Source organism: Hemicordylus capensis, chromosome 3 (genome assembly GCF_027244095.1).
Source record: "Hemicordylus capensis ecotype Gifberg chromosome 3, rHemCap1.1.pri, whole genome shotgun sequence".
NCBI classification, from domain to species: domain Eukaryota; kingdom Metazoa; phylum Chordata; class Lepidosauria; order Squamata; family Cordylidae; genus Hemicordylus; species Hemicordylus capensis.
In genome coordinates, this window is record NC_069659.1 from 117,828,141 (window position 1) to 117,847,245 (window position 19,105).

Sequence of the window (19,105 nt, forward strand, 5' to 3'; positions counted from 1 at the left end):
ATTGCTCCCTAACACTTTAAGCCCTTCATTCTGTATGAAATTAAGCAAGAAACAGAAGAACACTTTCATACTGGAAGTTCAAAGTTTGTTCTGTTTCATAGGAACATAGGAAGCTGCCTTATACCGAGTCAAACCACTGGTCCATCTATCTCAGTGTTGTCTACCCAGATTGGCAGCGGCTTCTCCAAGGCTGCAGGCAGGAGTCTCTCTCAGTTCTAACTTGGAGATGCCAGGGAGGGAACTTGGAACCTTCTGCATGCAAGCATACAGATGCTCTTCCCAGAGCAGCCGCATCCCCTGAGAAATATATAAAAGAAGTTTCTCCTATGGAACCACTGGAATTAATTAATCCCCTGGTTCAGAGGATATAATGGAGAAGGAAAACTGCATAGCCCCAAATACAAACAACACCAGAAGAATGGCACATTATTTCTTTTGATACAAATCTAAACTCCCCACCATTTGAGTAGGATGGAGCAAAACAATCCTACTTCTCTCGCAATGTGCTGGTACTTACCAGAGCATTCAAACCCGTTGCCTCTGTAGCCCGGTTTACATTTGCACTTGAAGGATCCCTGAGTATTGAGGCACTCTGCATAGAAGCTACACTTGGGCACATTTGCTGTGCATTCATTTATATCTACATAGAGAAATATATTAGGAGAAAAACAAAAGCCAAAGACTTCATGCTGGGAAATGCTGCACTCGCTTATTCTTGCCTGTATTGCAGGCGTTAAAACTCAAGAACCCTGTCAGGAAAAAATGGTGGCAAATTTGTAAATGATATATTAAAAGCCTATCCTGTCAACTAGTTCTTTTATTGCAGCCATAGGCCATACAGCAGCAGAAGTGACAATAACACAGCCATTCAGAATTATAATAAATAGAGTAAATATAACAGTACGTATACAAATAAAACTAAAACTACCATAAAATCAAACCTATAAAAGACCGTGGTGAGATGTCTTTCTCATTGCCCCATAAATAAATTTGGCTACCACTTTGGTGACTTCATCGTTAGTATCAGCTAAACAATAGTTAAGATAAAAGGAATCAGGCCTACTAGGAAATTGCTCTAGTAATGGATGCAGTAGTTCACTCCTAGAGTCACGACAGAAAGAGCAATATAGTAAAATATGAGTGACTGTTTCCAAGCTGCCCTCCCCACATGGACACAACCCCGAAACAGGGGGTTCTTTAGAGAACCTCCTTTGGATCAAAACCGAAGGAAGTACATTCATCCTAGCCCTAGCAAAGGCTGACCTAAATTTAACAAAGTGAAGAGTGGTTAAATATCTAGCAGCCTGTTTCCCAGCTGGAAGAGAAATGCCAAGGTATAAAGGGGAACAACATCTATTTCCAAGGTCAACTAGGCATTGGTACTCAATGTCCTTTAGAGGCTATATGACAATAGCCTTTGCCTTTGCAAATCCCAAGGAAAAAATGTAAGAGGGAGAAAGCCCCATCCCCAACAATTTATCGGTGACAGCAGACAACCATGGGTTAGGGAAGGTATCTCTCCACATATACTGAACATATGAAGGTCCCTGAGGGTCCAAACAGAGTCTAAGCCAGCATATCAATGAGGCCTCCCAAGCTAGACAGGAGGTCGGATATGAATCAGTCTCCAAACATAATGCAGCATAAGATACACAAGTAGGGACGCTAAATATAGCTCTAAGGAATCTAGACTGGATAGATTTGGTATCTGAATGGGTCCCTTGGATCCAGAAAGTGTCTCCGAAGAGTATTTGAGCCACAATCTTGGCTCGAAGCACTCGCAAGGCCATAGGTATAAATTGGCCACCTTTCCCATAAAAAAAGCACAAAAAGGCATATAGTGTGTTATGGGCCAGGGAAATAACGTGTAACTGCTGCGATTTCCAGTTCAAATTGGATTGAAAACAAATCCCAAATATTAGATTAATTATTATATTAAAAGCCTATCCTATCCTATGCACATACAGCATGAGGGAGTCCACAGATGAAGGCACAGAAGGATGCAAATGCCATTTGAAATTTTTCTTTGAATGAATTGTCAGTTTTGTCTTCTTCGATAACTGATTGTTCATTTGATGTTCCAGGATGCATGACTAAGATACAGTTTGTCAGTGTAATATGTCAGGCAATGTGATAGGACCAGCACAATTCCAATGGGATACCAAGCCTCACTGTGACTCTACTTATTTATTCAAAATGCTTATACCTAATCCCACCCTTCAAGTGCAATACTGCTTGGGGTATCTTCTTATGTCAGAAGGGTCAGAGGATGAAAATAAACAAGGGCTGGCCAACCTGCGGCTCTCTAGTCATGACTGGATTACAAATCTCATCATCCCAACTGCAGCTGGGGATGATGGGATTTGTAATCCAATAACCACTGGAGAGCTTCAGGTTGGCCAACTGTGGAATAAACCTGCACATTCCTCAGTCTTGGAGGAGAGGGGACAGGAGAAGTGATGTTTTGGGTCTCCACCTATCTGAACTGCAGACATGGAGAACTGCTCTATCTCTTACAAACTGTTATGAAGTCAGTTACTAAGGGCCAAATGAGATGTGGTGTGAAATTTTATCATCACATTTCTGTCTAGGGGTGTAAGAACCAGCCTTAGAAGGGCTAATCTGGCACAGGACCATGACACAGTGGAGAGGAGTGGGGGGCATGAATGATTCTTTGGCCCTGCACCATTTCCCTGATGAAAGTCCTGCCCTGCTGAAGCTGCTGTTTGCCCTAGAAGAGAAGCTGCAATTTCCACAAATTCTTCAGTGTGTGTGTGATCAGGAAAATGGTGTGAAGAGAAAGGGTTAAGCCTCCCTGCTCCCATGCTGCACTCCTAATCCAGATCCCACACCCTGCAGCTGCTTTTTTATTTTATTTTATTTTGACAGAAATGCAACAACACATTTCAGATCATGCCTTGTAGGCACAGAACCTGACTGCCTTTCCTTCATCCTATTCCAATTTAGGACAACTGAGGTGTCAGTTGCCACTCTGGTTTCCCCACATACACCTAAGATGGTAAAAGAGCCATCACCTAAGATGGTAAAAGAGCCAGCTTAGCATAGTGGTTAGAGCGTTGGACTAGGACCGAGAAGACCCGAGATTGAATCCCCATTCAACCATGAAACTCACTGGATGATTCTGGGCCAGTCATGTATCTCTCAACCTAACCTACCTCACAGGGTTGTTGTGAGGATAAAAATAACCACATACACCACTCTGAGCTCCTTGGAGGTAGAGCAGGATATAAATGTAAAAAATAAATAAATAGAATACATAAGTGCAAAGAATCCTCATTGATTTGTACCACCTTTGGATAGCATGGCAAACAAGGACAGCAGGAGCTCCACACTAATGTGGACTGAAATATATGACAGGCAAGTTAACATAAATAGTAGTTGTCTCTGCTTCTTTTGATTTTTTAAAGATTTCATTCATTTTGTAACTAGGCAGGAAGCACCTATCAAAGTGCCATGTAAAGTTCTGAATAAACTCTTGTGCCTAACTTCTTAGGCCACCAAATTAAACATCAATTTGTAGCTTTGTTACAAGCAAAATTGCCACCTGACTTCAGAGAGACTAAAAAAACCCACAGTAATATGCACATTTGTAAGGAAACAAGATAAAGAAGCAGAACCAGAATCTAATTCTTACCTACACAGTTATATCGGCCACTCACATATTTCAGTTCATACCCAATCTGGCACTTGCAATAGTAACTTCCAAATGTGTTGACACATCTGCGGTTGAAAGAGCAAATAGCTTTGCCAGTGGAGCACTCATCAATATCTAGGTCATGAAAATGAAATTTCATGAAGCAGGAATCAAGAGGAAGATGATGAAATAAAAATGTAATGGTCACCATGGTGAATAAAATATGGCAATGACTACTGCTAGAATTGCACATCCCATTCTAGTAGAGATGTGCAAAATCTGTTTGTGGAATGTAGTCTTTGATTCTGCTTATCTTGGTTCTGGTCCATGAATTTTTGTGAAAAATCCATCTGGCCTACTGGATTCTGGCAGATACCTTCTGCATATCTGCCATCCATAACACTAAACAGTTGCTTCACACATGCCATTCAGTTGCTTCATATGCCTCAGTTGCTTCACACATGCCATTCAGAGTCACATAGCTAGACTCCAAAGCTATGGGGATCCCAATAAATTCTAATCTCTGCTCCATTCACGATACAGTTGCACTGGGCAGAACTAGGTTTTGCCCCAAATTTGGTCTCAGATGCAATTCAGAAGCAACCTTAAATTCTAGCCTAATATCTGCTGAAGGCTTAAAAACTGGCCATAGTTCAATGTATAGTTGCAGTTGGTGGCAGTTAGCAGGCTGGCTATTCTTTTGTAAGCTAATTACTAGATAATGGACAGCCAGAGGATGTGTTGCTAATGCCTCTGACTAATCTGAATGAGGGATACCATGATGAGTCTGGCAAAAAGCACGTAGGATTTACCTGAAAGGAGGCCTGAAGGTGACATTGCTCTGCTCCCCTTTCCCCCCTCCCTTTTCAAGTGTGTGCCTGAAAAGAGCAGGAAGCAGCTAAATGGGAGACTCAAGAATGGATTTGAGAGAAAGGGCTTGGAATGAAGGATCCAAAGCAGGGAGCTACGGCCTCTCTAATGTAACCTGACTTCTAAGCAGGAGCAGCGGCTGAGGGCAGTGCCGGGGAGGAGCAGCAGCAAGAGGCACCTTTAAGGAGGTAATAAGCAGGTGCTTACTATCATGTAAGCAGCACCTACAAGCTGCGGCCACAATCTCATGTGGGGTGGCAGTGCTCTGGCCGGCATCCACGCCGGATGCCAGGAGGAGCGCCGCCACCCCACACAGGATTGTGGCCGCAGCTTGCAGGTGCTGCTTACACGAAGGTAAGCACCTGCTTATTAACTCCATAAAGGTGCCTCTCGCTGCCGCCTCCCGCCCCCCCCGCCTGCGCTGACCTCACCAGCTGCTCCTGCTTCTAAGAACAATCTGATCTTCTATCTCAATTCAATGCTCAACCTGTGTATTTGTGTAAATAAACTAAACACTACAAAGATGCCATCAGTCTGCAGTGACTCTTTCCTCCAAGGAAACCAGTATCCAAGGTAGCCCCTGGAACCTCTCACTACTCGAAGAAGTAAGGCAACCAGAGGCAGCCTAACAATATTATCAGGCCAGTTTTGCAAGAATGGTTCCTGAAAGTGAAATGCCAGTTGTGGCACCAAGCCAAGAGTCACATGGTTCATATACACATATACCAAGAGAAAGATAAACAAGCCCACTAATAATACCTAGCAGCCAACAGATACATCCATATAGTATTCAAATTACAGTGATCGTACATTCTTTAAGATTTATTTATCTCATTTATTTATGGAGTGGTTGTTCAATGATTTCTAGTGCCTGTTAAATGAACACACACACACACAACTTGTGAAAGGCTGAGAAGCAATGCATTAAATGAGTATATTTGTTCCCACCCTGGCATCACGGGGACAGGGGGGCCTGGAAAGTTTATGGGCCATAGTGGGTAGAACCTGGGTTCTTACCTCAAGGTGTAAAACAGCCCATATCAATGTTTGCACTTGAGGCACACACACAGAGAGAGAGAGAGAGAGAGAGAGAGAGAGAGAGAGAGAGAGAGAGAGAGAGAGAGAGAGAGAGACTCCATTTCCTAAATGTTCCCTAAAGTGCTGAACTGAGGTCAAGCTAGGCTTGTATAAATTCATGTATTCTTCATCTGATTGCAATATACATTGGTTGGAAAGTGCTAAAAGTCTCAAAACAGTTCTAATGATCTCCCAGCAAGTTGTTCTGCCAGAAAAATCTTCAGAGATGTCAATAGTTGTTTTTGCAGCACGATCCTTAACTTGGAATAATGAACACCCACCCAGATGGATTATTTTCATTGATGAAGTATTTTACAGATGAAGCAAATGTAAATATAAACAATCAACGTCAGTGCATGAGGTTGACTGCTCTATTAAAACTGCGTTTCCTGCTGTTGCCAAAAGCTTCAAGTAAACATTAATCAGACTATGCAGAATGGCAGGGGCAAAGACAGTCCTGCTGATATAGGGAAAAGGAGAGTCTTCTGAGCAGGACCCCACAAATTTGGGAGAAAAGGAATAGTGTTTCCTTCTGTGGCATATTTATGGTTTAGCAGCTGAGCCAAGAATTCCTATGGGCTCTTTCTTTGGTTTCTATACTAGATAAAATACTCTCAGGTCATGAAATCCGTGTACAGCTTGCTATTGCAGCTGTATGTCAAAAACAGGCTCTCAGCGGCACAATGCTTCCAGGTTGATATGTTTAATGAATATGTGGATTGAAAGATTATGCGTGCCTGCAATCACAGTTCAAGTTCATTTCCTGTCCTTGTCAGTTTCTCCTAGGCTCTAAAAGATCCCCAGCGGTTTCTAGGATGAAGTAATTCCCCCCCCCTTTCCACTAAGACTCCTCACTTCTCCTAAGACATCACACATAGGAGAACAGATATCAAAGTGTGCAAAAACATTAAGAAGATCTCATTTTAAGGTCTGGTAAGACATTTAAAAACCCAGCACTTTTCTCTGTTATACTTGTGCCAGCACTGATCTGGGCTCACTAGTTTGTAAAACATGTGCCATCCTGCACTGGAGACAGAGGAGGATCACAGCCCTCAGAGTACTGACAAAACCAACAACTAGTTTTCCATTGCTGTACTAGGCACAAACAGTACCATGTATTTAGGGTATCAGTTTTGTCCAAGGCACAGTTAGACAAGGTCCAGTTTCATACTTATATGAAAAATGGGAGAGAAAACAAGTTTGTCTAATCAATAAAAGCTGGAGTTCTAAATAAGATGGGGGTCCAAAACAGCTGGTGCAGTGGAGCAGCTGCAGATGTAACTTAGGTCTGCAGAACACAGGGTCACTGAGTCAAATGTTTACACTGAGTCAAACTGAGTTACTGGGTCAAACCATTGGTCCATCTGGCTCAGTATTGTCTACACAGACTGGCAGTGGCTGTCCAAGATTTCAGGCAGGAATCTCTCTCAGTTTTACCTGGAGATGCCAGAGACTGAACTTGGGACCTAAACAAACACTCTACCACTGACCTACAGATCATCTGGAAGTCTCCATTTCAAATTTCAAATCTAGTCCCAGGCAAAACACTACCTCTCAGCCTCATTCCACAATTGTAATATGAGGAGAATACCACCAATCCAATTTTGGACTGTTCTCAGGATTATTTAGATAATACCTACACTGAACATTCTTATGTAAACGGTAAGTATCTATCTTGTATTCAGCTTGTGATAGCAAAGTTCCTGACACTGGTGGACTGAGCTCTGTGAAGGCACAGAATATTCATGAGCCCTTCAGCTGCTGGGAAAAGCTGTCAGAATTTTTGTAGTCCAGCTTCTTATATGGAAGAAAAACTTGTCAGTTTTCTGACTGAGAAAGAAACTTCCAGGCTGGGGACTAGGAAGAGATCCCAATGTGTGGGATAGTGAAGCGGCAGGGAGCCTAGAGGCAACGTGGCTGAAGGCAGGGATCACAGTTCAGTTGTACAATGGACTAAGAAACACTAACATGAAAAAAAAAAGTGGGAAGAAGAAAGGACTTGAGGAAAAGTACAGAGGAAAAAGGTAACTCAAGGGGAAAGTGGCTCAAGAGCTCTATAAAACAACTCACAGTATCAAAAGTCAGGAGGAGCTATATACGTTATAGGATTTGGGAGAGACAGAAGTGCTATGGTGGTTGATCAAGAGACAGGATGGAAGGAAATGAGATCAAGTTGGATGGAAATTAGGGGACCGTGTAAACATTGGGTGGTGGACATATAGAGCTGAAGAAAGAAATAGACAGGGAAAAACTAAGGCAAAGTCTCAAATAGGATAGGACAAGTTGTGTGATATTGGCAGGAAAGAAGTGGACAAGTAAGGAAGGCTTCCGTAAGCAGTAAGACACATGTGCCAAGGGTTGCTAGGTCTACACCCTAAGGTCGTTCACATGACCTGATGGTGTGGGGCTGAGGGGAGGCAGGATCGTACCGACCTTCCCTACAGATGATTCTCTTCTTCTCAGCAGCGCTGCTCGCACGCCCACACAAGGCTGGGGAAATGCAGCCTGGGGAAATGCAGCCCAGCCTCCAGAAATCCCACAATGCACCACCTGAGGAGTACAGTGCACTGGGGAATTTCTCCACTGCCAGGTGTTCTGGCTACCTAGCTCTGTGGCTGCTTGGGGCCACTAGTGCTCCACATGTGTGAACAGTCCCCTGACAGGTCTGCTATACCTTTATGAACTGCATAGTAGGGAAATTCTGCAAGTTGTGTCTTCTTACCATCACTGTAGAATTATAATCTGGCATTTGCAACCCTAAGGTGGCAATGAAAGTCAAGAAACATGTGTGTAAGTGCGAAGGCTATAGCTCATGTATTGATTTGTACTCACCTGAGACTTTTTGCTTCATCTAGTGGATGTAGTTATTAATTACTACTACTACTACTACTACTACTACATCTACATAAAAATAGTAATTCTAACTCATACAGTTAAAAACAACTACAAGCTAGTGGTTAGTGGATTCATTTCTCTCTAGAATTATAGTCAGTGATTAGCACCACTGTGTTCATAAAGCAAGGCAACTTTGAATTCTTAGAATCATTTATGTTGACGACATCAAGTAGATAAAAACATCCAGATGTACCTATGCATGTTTTTCCATTTGGTGCTAAATGAAGTCCACTTGAAGGACACAAGCATCGCACATCATCTTTCACCTCTTCGCAGCCATATTGGCAATTCACCATGGCACATGTCCTGGAATCTTTAAAAACACATGGTTTGTCAAAAGCTAGACTAGTATCTGTTAATACTGAATAAGAAGACTACATTTAGAATAATCTTGCAATCTGTTTTCTGATAATATGAATATTGGTATTAACTGGCTGGGATACAAAGAAGAGATGTTGAGTACATGGGAGAACATTGCAAGTTAGGCTATTGTTTCTTTGTTGCTGTATTAGTTGCTACTCTTCCCTCTGACAAAGAGACAACCTGTTCCAAAATGTGATTTGTCTCTTTGGCAGTGGATACTGCTATGGCAAAAAGAACAAATAAAGCTCTGGATTTTTACGTGATTTTCACCCTTTTTTGTACTGCAGATATTAAACGTGTTTATCTAGAAATTCACTCTAAGGCTATACCTAACCTGCCTGGATGCATTTCCCCCCTGCCCCCATTCTACAAATGTTCTATTGCTCTGAAACGTCATGTGACATCCCATTAGTAACAAATGCTTATGGTTCTGCTTTTTTCAGTGCATGAAGATCCATTATCCTGTGAGAGAATGATTTTACCAGTATACAAGGGCAACCAAAACTACTAGAAATATTCCTCCTTTTTTACACTGTTTATATCCCAAGTTATTAAGACAAACATTCTCTCTGATGTATATCTTTGGACCTTTTCAATTCATACTTATCAGGAATCTGGTTAGAAGCTTGTCCTTTTACCCCTTTCTAAGTTAATGCCATTCTAGTGCAGATCTCAAGGGGATCTGTAAATATGAAATAAAAATATCTGCAATATGAAACCTTTAAAATACATACATAAATTCAAGACTTTTTAAAAAAAACTTTCCTTCTCAAGTTATCAGACAGTGATTTTGGAGAGTGATTTCAGATTTGGCTTTATCTGATTTATTGTATGTAATGGGAAATGGATGGAGCTTAAAGAGCTGACTCCATTGCTGGCTGCCAAGGTGTGCGAAAATGACTGCACTCTAAATATCCCCAAATACAAATTAGATCTACAATTATCTATTGAACAATGTAAATAGTGATGAGAGAATATCCTTTGATACTGACACCACAAAGAAGCCAACAAATCCATCGGGCATAAGTACAACAGCTGCTGTCCAATGGTTAGAATAAGTTATGTTGTGAGCATCTAAGTAATTATATGATCCTGTCTCATTTACTTGGTTCTATAATATTTGTCACTTACTTGTGCAGGTGCCATCTGCCATGAGCATGTAGCCATTGAGACAATAGCACTTGTAGCTGCCGTGTGTGTTCATACATCTGTGTTCACAAGGATGTGGTTTCAATCCACATTCATTTATATCTGCAGAAACCATTGGAATAAAATGAGTTCAGGGATCTTTGGAGGAAAAAATGTTCCTGTAGTATTACTTCATGTCTCAAATTCTCATCAGGGGAATCTCTCATTCTCTCTCTCTCTCTCTCTCTCTCTCTCTCTCTCTCTAGGATTTCACTGAGCCTGAGTCTTGAAAGAAGGAATACAGCAAACCATCTGGTGCTGTGTGTGTGCTAGGAACACTAGCCAGAAGTTCCTGGAGCACCTGACAGAACCTAGAAAAGTGTTTTGTACCAGTAGATAGACTGCACAGAGAAGGGAGGAAAGAAAACAGCTGTTATAATCTTGGTTACAGTTTGACCTTCTAGGCTTGTCATCACAGCTCAGAGACATTCTTAGATTTGGCCACTATAATTCAACATTAAAACTGTAAAGTTTCTCTATGTACATATAAGACCAGCAAGAAAGTTTTCCTTACTCTGGCTGTTCTTGTCTGCAACCTGGGGCAAATGACATATGGAAAAACTGAGAATATAGATCTGCATAGCTCCACAATAGGGGTGTGCACGAACTGGTTTGGCGGTCTATTCACAGACTGATAAACCGGTTCGAAAGACTGGCGATCAAGCTGGTTTGGAGGCAGGGAGGGGGTTACTTTAAGGTGTGGGGAAGGTGTTACTTTAAGGTGCGGGGAGTTACCTCCCCCACTGTGTTTACCCCACTGGTACTGCTATTAAAATTGCTGGTGTGGGGTGGCTGTATACCCACTTGCTGCCCAGTCAGCATAATACCGGATTGCTGCCCCAGTCAGCATAATACCAGAAGTGGCTACCCTCCCCATGCCTTAAAACAATCCCCCAGCCTGGGAGTGCAACTGGTTCCATGCACATCCCTACTCCACAACATGGTTTAAGGATTTTGAAGACAACTTGCAAAATTAGAAGGCTACTACCACTCATATGAAGGTATATAGGTATAAAGGCTAGTCACATCTACACTGCAGGGGCTGCTAGGGTAGATGTGTACATAAGAACAGCCCTGCTGGATCAGGCCCAAGTCCCATCCAGTCCAGCATCCTGTTTCACACAATGGCCCACCAGATGCCTCTGGGAAGCCCAAGGCAAGATCTAATCCCTCACCAGGGAGCCCCTGGTGGCGCAGTGGTAAAACTGCCGCCCTGTAACCAGAAGGTTACAAGTTCGATCCTGACCAGGGGCTCAAGGTTGACTCAGCCTTCCATCCTTCCGAGGTTGGTAAAATGAGTACCCAGAATGTTGGGGGCAATATGCTAAATCATTGTAAACCGCTTAGAGAGCTCCGGCTATAGAGCGGTATATAAATGTAAGTGCTATTGCTATTGCTATTGCTATTGCTAATGGCCTCTTCACTAGGTTTCCTGCTTCTGATGTATTTAAAGAAGTTTTTGTTATTCCCCTTGATGCTTTTAGCTAAATGTTTCTCAAACTCTTTTCACCCCCATTATTGTCACCTTGCATTTCTTTTGCCAGAGTTTGTGTTCCTTGTGTTCCTTTCTGTTCACTTGGGTAGGCCTTCCCATTTCTGAAGGAATTCTTCCCCTTTATAGCTTCATTGTTAGCCATGCTGGCATTCTTTTAGACTTGATGGTAGCTTCTTTCCTCTTTTTTTGGTAAACATTCTAAATTGGCTTCTATTATTGTGGTTTTAAATGAACTCCATGCATTCTGGAGCAAAGTGACTCTCTTGATTTTCCTTTTCAGTTTTCTTTTCACCAAACTCTTCATTTTAGAGACGTTTCCTCTCTGAAGTTCAAAGTGTCTGTGTTCGACTTCCTTGCTGATTCTCTCCTCACATGTATGCTGAATTTGATCATACTATGGTCACTGTTTCCTAAATGTTCCACAACACTGATATCTCATACCAGATCCTGTGCACTACTCAGGATTAAGTCTAAGATCGCCTTCTCTCCTAGTTCCATGGCCAACTGTTCTAGGGTACAGTTGTTCAGTGAATCTAGAAATCTGGCTTTGTCATGTGAATTTATCCAATCTATGTGAGGGTAATTGAAGCCACCCATTATTACAGCTCTGTCTCTCTTTGCCACCTTGCTGATTTCCTTCTGCAGCTCCCAGTCACTGTCAGCATTTTGATCAGGAGGGCAATAGCACATCCCTAGTAGCACATTTCCTTTCAGGCCTTGAATTGTCACCCACCGAGTTTCTGTGGAGGACTCCGGTATTCCTAGGTTTTCTAGCTTGTTAGAGTCTATCCCTTCTTTAACATACAGTGCTACTCCATCCCCAATTCACCACCCCCTGTCCATTCTATAGAGTTTATATCTAGGAATAACAACATCCTACTAGTTCCACCATGTTTCCATTGTGCCCACTATACAGGGGCAGAGCCACCATTGAGCAGTTGGTTTCAAAGAACCCGGGCTGCCAATGAAAAGGGCCCCCAAAGCCCTGTTTGTGCATGAGGTCATATGCAAAAGGGGTGTGGCTTGATCACCGGAGGGCCTGCCCCAGTCCTCCAATGGCATTTTCAACCAGCGTTTGCTGGCTGGGTGCATTATTTCCCTATCTCTCCCTTGCTGGAGGGAGAGGAAGGGAAATAAACACAGCCAGCCAGTAAGCGCTGGCTGGAAATGAGCTCTGAAGATCTTGCACAGGGTCTCTGGAGCCCGGGCCACACCTCCTTTGTGCATGACATCATAAGAGAGTACACGGGCAATGGGGCCGCAGAGGTTTTTGTCACTGGCATATATACAACTATCTGTTGAATCCCGTACCTGGTGTGTGCTATCTTATGGCCATTTGACCTCTTTGATCAGCTAGCACATCCTTCTGCCTATTCTTTACCTGGTTCTGCCCTCCAGAGCAGTGGTGTGCACGGAACTGTGGAGGTGCAGTTCGAAGCTGGGGGTGGTTGTTCTTTAAGTGCGGGGGAGGGTGTAACCCCCCCCCCGCCAGTGCTTGGTTTTCTGCAAAGTTTTTGGGGCGGCAGCGTACCTCCCTGCCGCACCTGCCTCCGTTCCTGGCTGGAAGCACTGTCTGCGCATGTGCCCAGTGCATGTGCACACATCGTGTGTTTCGTGTGTGATGTGCCAGCACCGAGCATGCATGCAGACGGTACTTCCAGCCAGGAACAGGAGCAGGGGCGGAAGGGAGGTATGCTGCCATCCCAAAAACTTTGCAGAAAACCAAGCGCCGGTGGGGGAAGTGAGGCGGGGAGGGGGAGTAAACCCTCCCCCGCCCTTAAAGAACCACCATCCCCAGCATCGAGCCTTCAAGCCGGTGCCACATTCGAACTGGTTCGGAGGCCTCTACAATGGCCTCTGGACTGGTTCGTGCACATCCCTACTCCAGAGCTCATTTTCCTTCTGGTTTATCTGAAGCATTTACACCTTCACTCCTTAAGGGATGATCGAACTGGATACTGCCCAGCTCCTGTCCACAGTGTACACAGTAGGAAGGGACTGGGGGAAGACAGTGCCATTCTAAGCTGACTAAGGGTGTGCATTCAATTCAGAATGAGTGGGGAAATTATCCAAATCGGGCCCATTCAGTCCATTTTTCACTTCTTCCAAAGATGACTGTATCCAACTCACTTTTCATGTGCGTAAGAACACCAGCTTGTGCCATTTAGGTCATGGTACTAATGGGTTACCTCTATGAACTCATATCTTAGGGTCTTTTTACACAATTAGTCAAAGGATTCCACAAGTGCATTTGAGTTGCTGGTACTTTCACGGGTCTCTTTTCAATAATAATAGCATAATATCTGTTAGCACTGTATGGATGAAGAAGGGAGGAATAAATAACCGGCTCAGCTCTGTTTGGGGATATGCGGGGTGGGGTGGGGGGAGGGGATTTGGCTATTTTGCATTCCAGAACAGCAGAGGAGTAAAAAGCCTCCAAAGAACAACAATTAGAATTCACAAAGCACTGTTGCAGAGGGTTAGCCTTGCTGTTTTTCACTACTTTCAAAACCAAGATAACTCTAGAGATGTACAGGAGAGGAACACACAGCATCTTAAGAAACCTTGTAAAAATAAAAATGTTCATAAAATGGTGCAGCCAAGTAGAAGGAAGTCTTTCTCACTCCACACTCACAAATATTCGGTAGGTACACGTGATAGACAGCCTCAATCCACACAGCCATCACAAACAGCAATTAATGCACTCTCTAGGGATACTATTGCATTTCCCCAGGCATAAAATATTACACTTCAAATGTTTAGAAAATGCAAGAGCAGCACAATGGAATCTAATGCAATCATTTGAAACAACTGCACAATCATTGTACAAAACAGATTGTGTGGAAAACCCTTATGAGAGCTTCACCCTGCACAGCTTGCACAGCTTACCACAGGAAGAACTCCTGGCTTTCAGAGTACTAGTCAGGGGCCCCTGGTTTTCCTTCTGTTGAAAGGTGCTTGAAGAAAGGAGCCAGGAATATAAAAAAAATACCGCCCTTCCTTCTTTCTCATAAATTAAGAACTGGTTTCTTGGGACAGATGTTCACTGTGCTTACACTCTGAAATATGGCAAGGATGACTGATGGAGGAAAGAGCACGTAAGACTGCTTTAAGGATCAGTAGAAACAACCAATTATTTAGCTCAGCTCTCCATGGTACTTGGAAAACCTATTATCCAAATGCAAACTTTAAACAGAATTTGAAAGCTTCATGAAGCGAACTCTGATCTCACATAGACCTTTCTTTGATAGTAACAATACTCTTCCTGCCCCCATCACAAGTTATTTTCAGTTCATGCAAGTCTGTCTAGTCATGAAACTGGATTTTGATATCTGCAGATGGTAAAAACAAGGTAGCCAAGAAATTAAAACTGACAAGGTGGCAGTTCTTCTTGCCAATGTGGCAGGATAGACAGAAATCAATGGCCAACATGACACACAATGCAACACTGGGATTACTCATCAGCCAGCACTGCTGCACACATAGAAGTCAACCCTGGAAGTGCTGTGCAACTAAAGACAGTGCGCCCACACCTGTGAAACAGAACTTTCACTGTTCCCAATAGAAGTTCCATTGTGCAAGTGAGCCTGCACTTTTAAAAGTAGTTTTGCTCTTGCGCAACACTGCCAGGGGGTTAACCTTTTGCATGTGCAGTAGTGCTGACAGATTGGCAATGTCAGCATTGCATTGTTTATCATGTCAGCTAATAATTTTGTTAATTAATTTTTTAAAAAATTAAATGTTAATTATACTAAATGTTCTTTTGTAAAAAAAATTTTTTTTTACAATAATATTTAAAAATAAATCCAGATTTCAATACAAACATGTTATACAATACTTATACTATGTTATGCTATGCTATGCTATGCTATGCTATAGTTGTAATCTCTTACAACTGAATCACAACCATCTATCAAGAAGCTGATTTTAAAAGCTTTTTTAAAATATAAAAAAGAATCACAAAGAAAAGCTCTGACTGATAAGATTGAAGATGAATGACAAAGTAAGTCAGGCATTTTTAATTATTATTATGGGCTTCTTACTAGATCCAAGGATTAACAAGGCATCATAAGGGCCATAATATATTGTCTTGCATTTCACCACGTAATCCATGAAGTCCATACAGAGAATTTCATACTCCAAGTAAATGAGCTCTGCAATGTGTTTAGTCCTCAAATCCTTCCAGAAGGAGAAAGAGAGTGATGAAGGAGGAGTCACTGCAGCAGCAATGACTGTGGGCAATGCCCAGGCAGATTACATCCTGGGGTAATTTCATTTCAGGGGGCCAAAGGAGACATGCCCTGGAGAGGTGAGAGGAGAGAGGGTAGGCAGATAGGCAGGGGGCACCTGAAGTGGGTGGTCGGAGCTGGGCATTAGCACCTGAACCCCCACCCCCCACCAATTACGTGACTACCTCATCTTAAGAACTCCCGCTTCTGTTTAATGGAATTTAGGTCCATTCATAGGATGTACAGATTTCAGCCTTAGTCTTCAAATAAGTCTTGGATATGCACAGAGAAAGCAGAACAGAAATCTGCCTCTTGTCTCTAAGCAGATATAATTCTGCAGTATATGAGGTTTACAAAGGTTTAGATTATGCTCCAGGTTTGTATACAGGCTTCTTTAATTGCAACACTATTGCTGAAAACAGAACGTATACAAGATGAAGTGCACATACCTTGACTGCAGGTTTTCCCTACAAACCCAGGAAAACATTTGCATTTGTTTGGCATCACACATTCACCATACTTGCACCCATGTTCACAGATGGCTGTGGAGTAAAGAAAAAAAAGACAAATGGAAGTGAAAGTGTGATGACAGAGAAAGACAATCCAGCTGTGATTATTTAATTATTTGGTATTAGTGAGGGAAAAAATATTTAAGAAAACCAGAAGCAAGATAGGAGACACTGTCTCTTTTGCTTTGTCAATCAGTCAATCAATCTTTATAGATACAGACATAGACCAGGAAACAACACCTTACAGGTTGAATGAGAGAAGAAATATATTAATCACAGTGCCAAACATAATTAACAGTATCTAGCGATACTATACAAAATAAATTTGACCCCCTACGTGCAACCGGCACAAGCTATAAGGCAACTATTATCTAATGTCGAATTTTACTAGCAATCAGACAAAACTTGGCAACATTTAAGGAAATCTCATCCTTCTGGCCAGAGAGCAAAATTTTTACATAAAATAAATCCATATGGCCTGGGAAACTGATTAAAAGAGGAAATATGTAATGCTAACGAGAATCCCTATAAAACTCAAAATAGGAGACATGATATATGGTTTCGATGGCGCCTGTTGCACAAGGACAAAGTTGTTGACCATATGGGATTTTTTTTTAACCCCTTCAAAAACTGCTGAGGGTAACACATTAAAATGAACTGAATTAAGCATCTTGCAATATTTAGGATCTGTAATTTGTATTAAATATCTAGCAGGAGTATAACTAGTAGGTTGGCTTCCAAGGAGTACTCCCTTGGGAATCAAAAATTGTTCAATTTGCCTATCCATATTTAAACATGTTGTTTAAGGACTATTTTGTCTTGGGCATATGCCAGGTTTAGTAAAATCTTCAGCCTAAAACTGTCTAAGGTTAGCTTTTGACAAACTGCTCTTTTTTAGGATGAATTAAAATTGTCTAATAATTCTAGGGGAGCTAAGCCCAAAGGATAGAAATGTAACTTTAACCAACTGTCACAAACACTTAACTATACCCTGGACTCAATTTTAGTAACACCCACTTCCAAATAGAGAACTACATTGTATACATTAGGAAGCACTTGAAAAATATTCATCAAGATTTTTGTTTGAACTGACTCTAATGCTGATGAATTACTATATGGACCAAGCTGGGCGCCATAAAAGAGCTGAGCTTGGGATTTAGATTTAATCGCGGTGGGAACAAAGTGTGCACCACCAGAATGAAAAAAGGATTTGGATGGCTAATACAGGCTTTTGGGTATTTTGCATTAAATAGTGAAGATGTGCATTATGCTTGCCTGAAGCATGAAAGACAGTATTTAATTTTTTAAACTTGTTCTAATTTGTGCCCATTCAGAAAACCAGTTACGTAGTTTGTGGCGCTTAGCAAAAGTGAGTATCTTTGTTTTGTCATAATTAATCAATAACACTTGACAATATACAGCTAGGGAGCGTAAAGGTATTTTAAGATTGTGTCATTCGCATTAAGAAGGATAGCAAGATGCTGGTTAGTCAACTTTGGTGGGTGAAAAGCCAAGTCATTCATATGAGAAACGACTGAATTAATATAAAAGTTAATCAGTGATGGGGCCAAGATGCAACCTTGTCTAACTCCTCTATATGTCGGAATTTCTTTTGAATAATGGTCAAGAGTGCTGCAGTGAACCTTCAAGCAGGAGTTCTCATGTGCAGTCTATAGATTTTTAAAAGAGGTTGGTGGCCCACCAATGTATTTATAGCACTTACAATAGCAATAGCACTTACATTTATATACCGCTCTATAGCCGGAGCTCTCTAAGCGGTTTACAATGATTTAGCATATTGCCCCCAACATTCTGGGTACTCATTTTACCGACCTCGGAAGGATGGAAGGCTGAGTCAACCTTGAGCCCCTGGTCAGGATTGAACTTGTAACCTTCTGGTTACAGGGCGGCAGTTTTACCACTGTGCCACCAGGGGCTCATTTATAAGCTTGTTCCACAACTTATATTTAGAGATTAAATCAAAGGCAAATCTAAAATCGATGAATGCAGTATATAAGGCAGTGTTGGCTTAGAAGAATACTTTCAACCAAATGTTGTAAAACCAATGCCTGATCCACTGGGGAGTGACTGGCCCTAAAGTCGGCTTGCTCCTCCGCCAATATCTGTTCCTTCTCTAGCCAGTCCTGAAATTTGATAAGCAAATGACTTATATACATCTTACTTATAACATTCAGGAGACTAAAGGGATGATAATTTGCTGCTAAGTCCCTTCTGCCTCTCATATATAGAAATAATTAACGCTAAGTCCCAATCGTTTGGCAGTGTGGCAGAAGGATCGATTGCTGTAAAAAGGCAAGCTAGGACAGGGGTCCACCACTCGAGATTATTACTAATAACTTCAGATGAAATAAAATCGCAACCGGGAGCTTTGTCTGATTTGAGTTGCTTAACCAATGTGGCAATTTATGTACACAACACAGGTAGCCATTTGGGAAGATAGCTAGGGTCTAGTTCTAAAACTGTGCTGGGGTCTCCCTCTGTCACATATAAAGTGTGGAAATTCGCCAGCAGGGATATGGCAAGGATGATGGGAAGCTCTCTTAGTTGGGTGTGAAGCAATAAGATGCCAAAACACAGCTGTGTTTTTTGAATGCATTGCAGAAATAAGTTGTTGCCAAAAAGATCTTCCAGCATCCCTTTTTTAATTTTTAAAAGTAATTTATATTGTGGTGTTTGTTTGGTTTTTTTGCTTAATTAATTGAGTAGGGTAAAGAACTGGATTTTCCCTATCTAAATTAAATGATCTGTCTGAAAAATGTCTAAGTTGACTTGAGACCACTATTATAGTAAATATGGAATAAGT

The 19,105-nt window shown here is 41.9% G+C and overlaps 1 protein-coding gene across 5 annotated transcripts in view; it reads right to left on the reverse strand.

Moving 5' to 3' along the window:
- EGFL6 (EGF like domain multiple 6) overlaps positions 1-19,105 on the reverse strand; it is a 78,451-nt gene that overhangs the window by 19,754 nt on the left and 39,592 nt on the right. For 2 of the 5 annotated variants that reach the window (XM_053310460.1, XM_053310457.1), the window contains exons 3-7: positions 16,222-16,314; positions 9,992-10,111; positions 8,691-8,810; positions 3,656-3,790; positions 518-640 (exon numbers count right to left, since the gene is read on the reverse strand). In XM_053310460.1, coding sequence (XP_053166435.1) covers positions 518-640; positions 3,656-3,790; positions 8,691-8,810; positions 9,992-10,111; positions 16,222-16,276 — 553 coding nt within the window. In that variant the 5' untranslated portion in view covers positions 16,277-16,314. The remainder of the gene's footprint in view (positions 1-517; positions 641-3,655; positions 3,791-8,690; positions 8,811-9,991; positions 10,112-16,221; positions 16,315-19,105) is intronic. The other 3 variants (XM_053310458.1, XM_053310459.1, XM_053310461.1) reach the window with 3 other exon arrangements.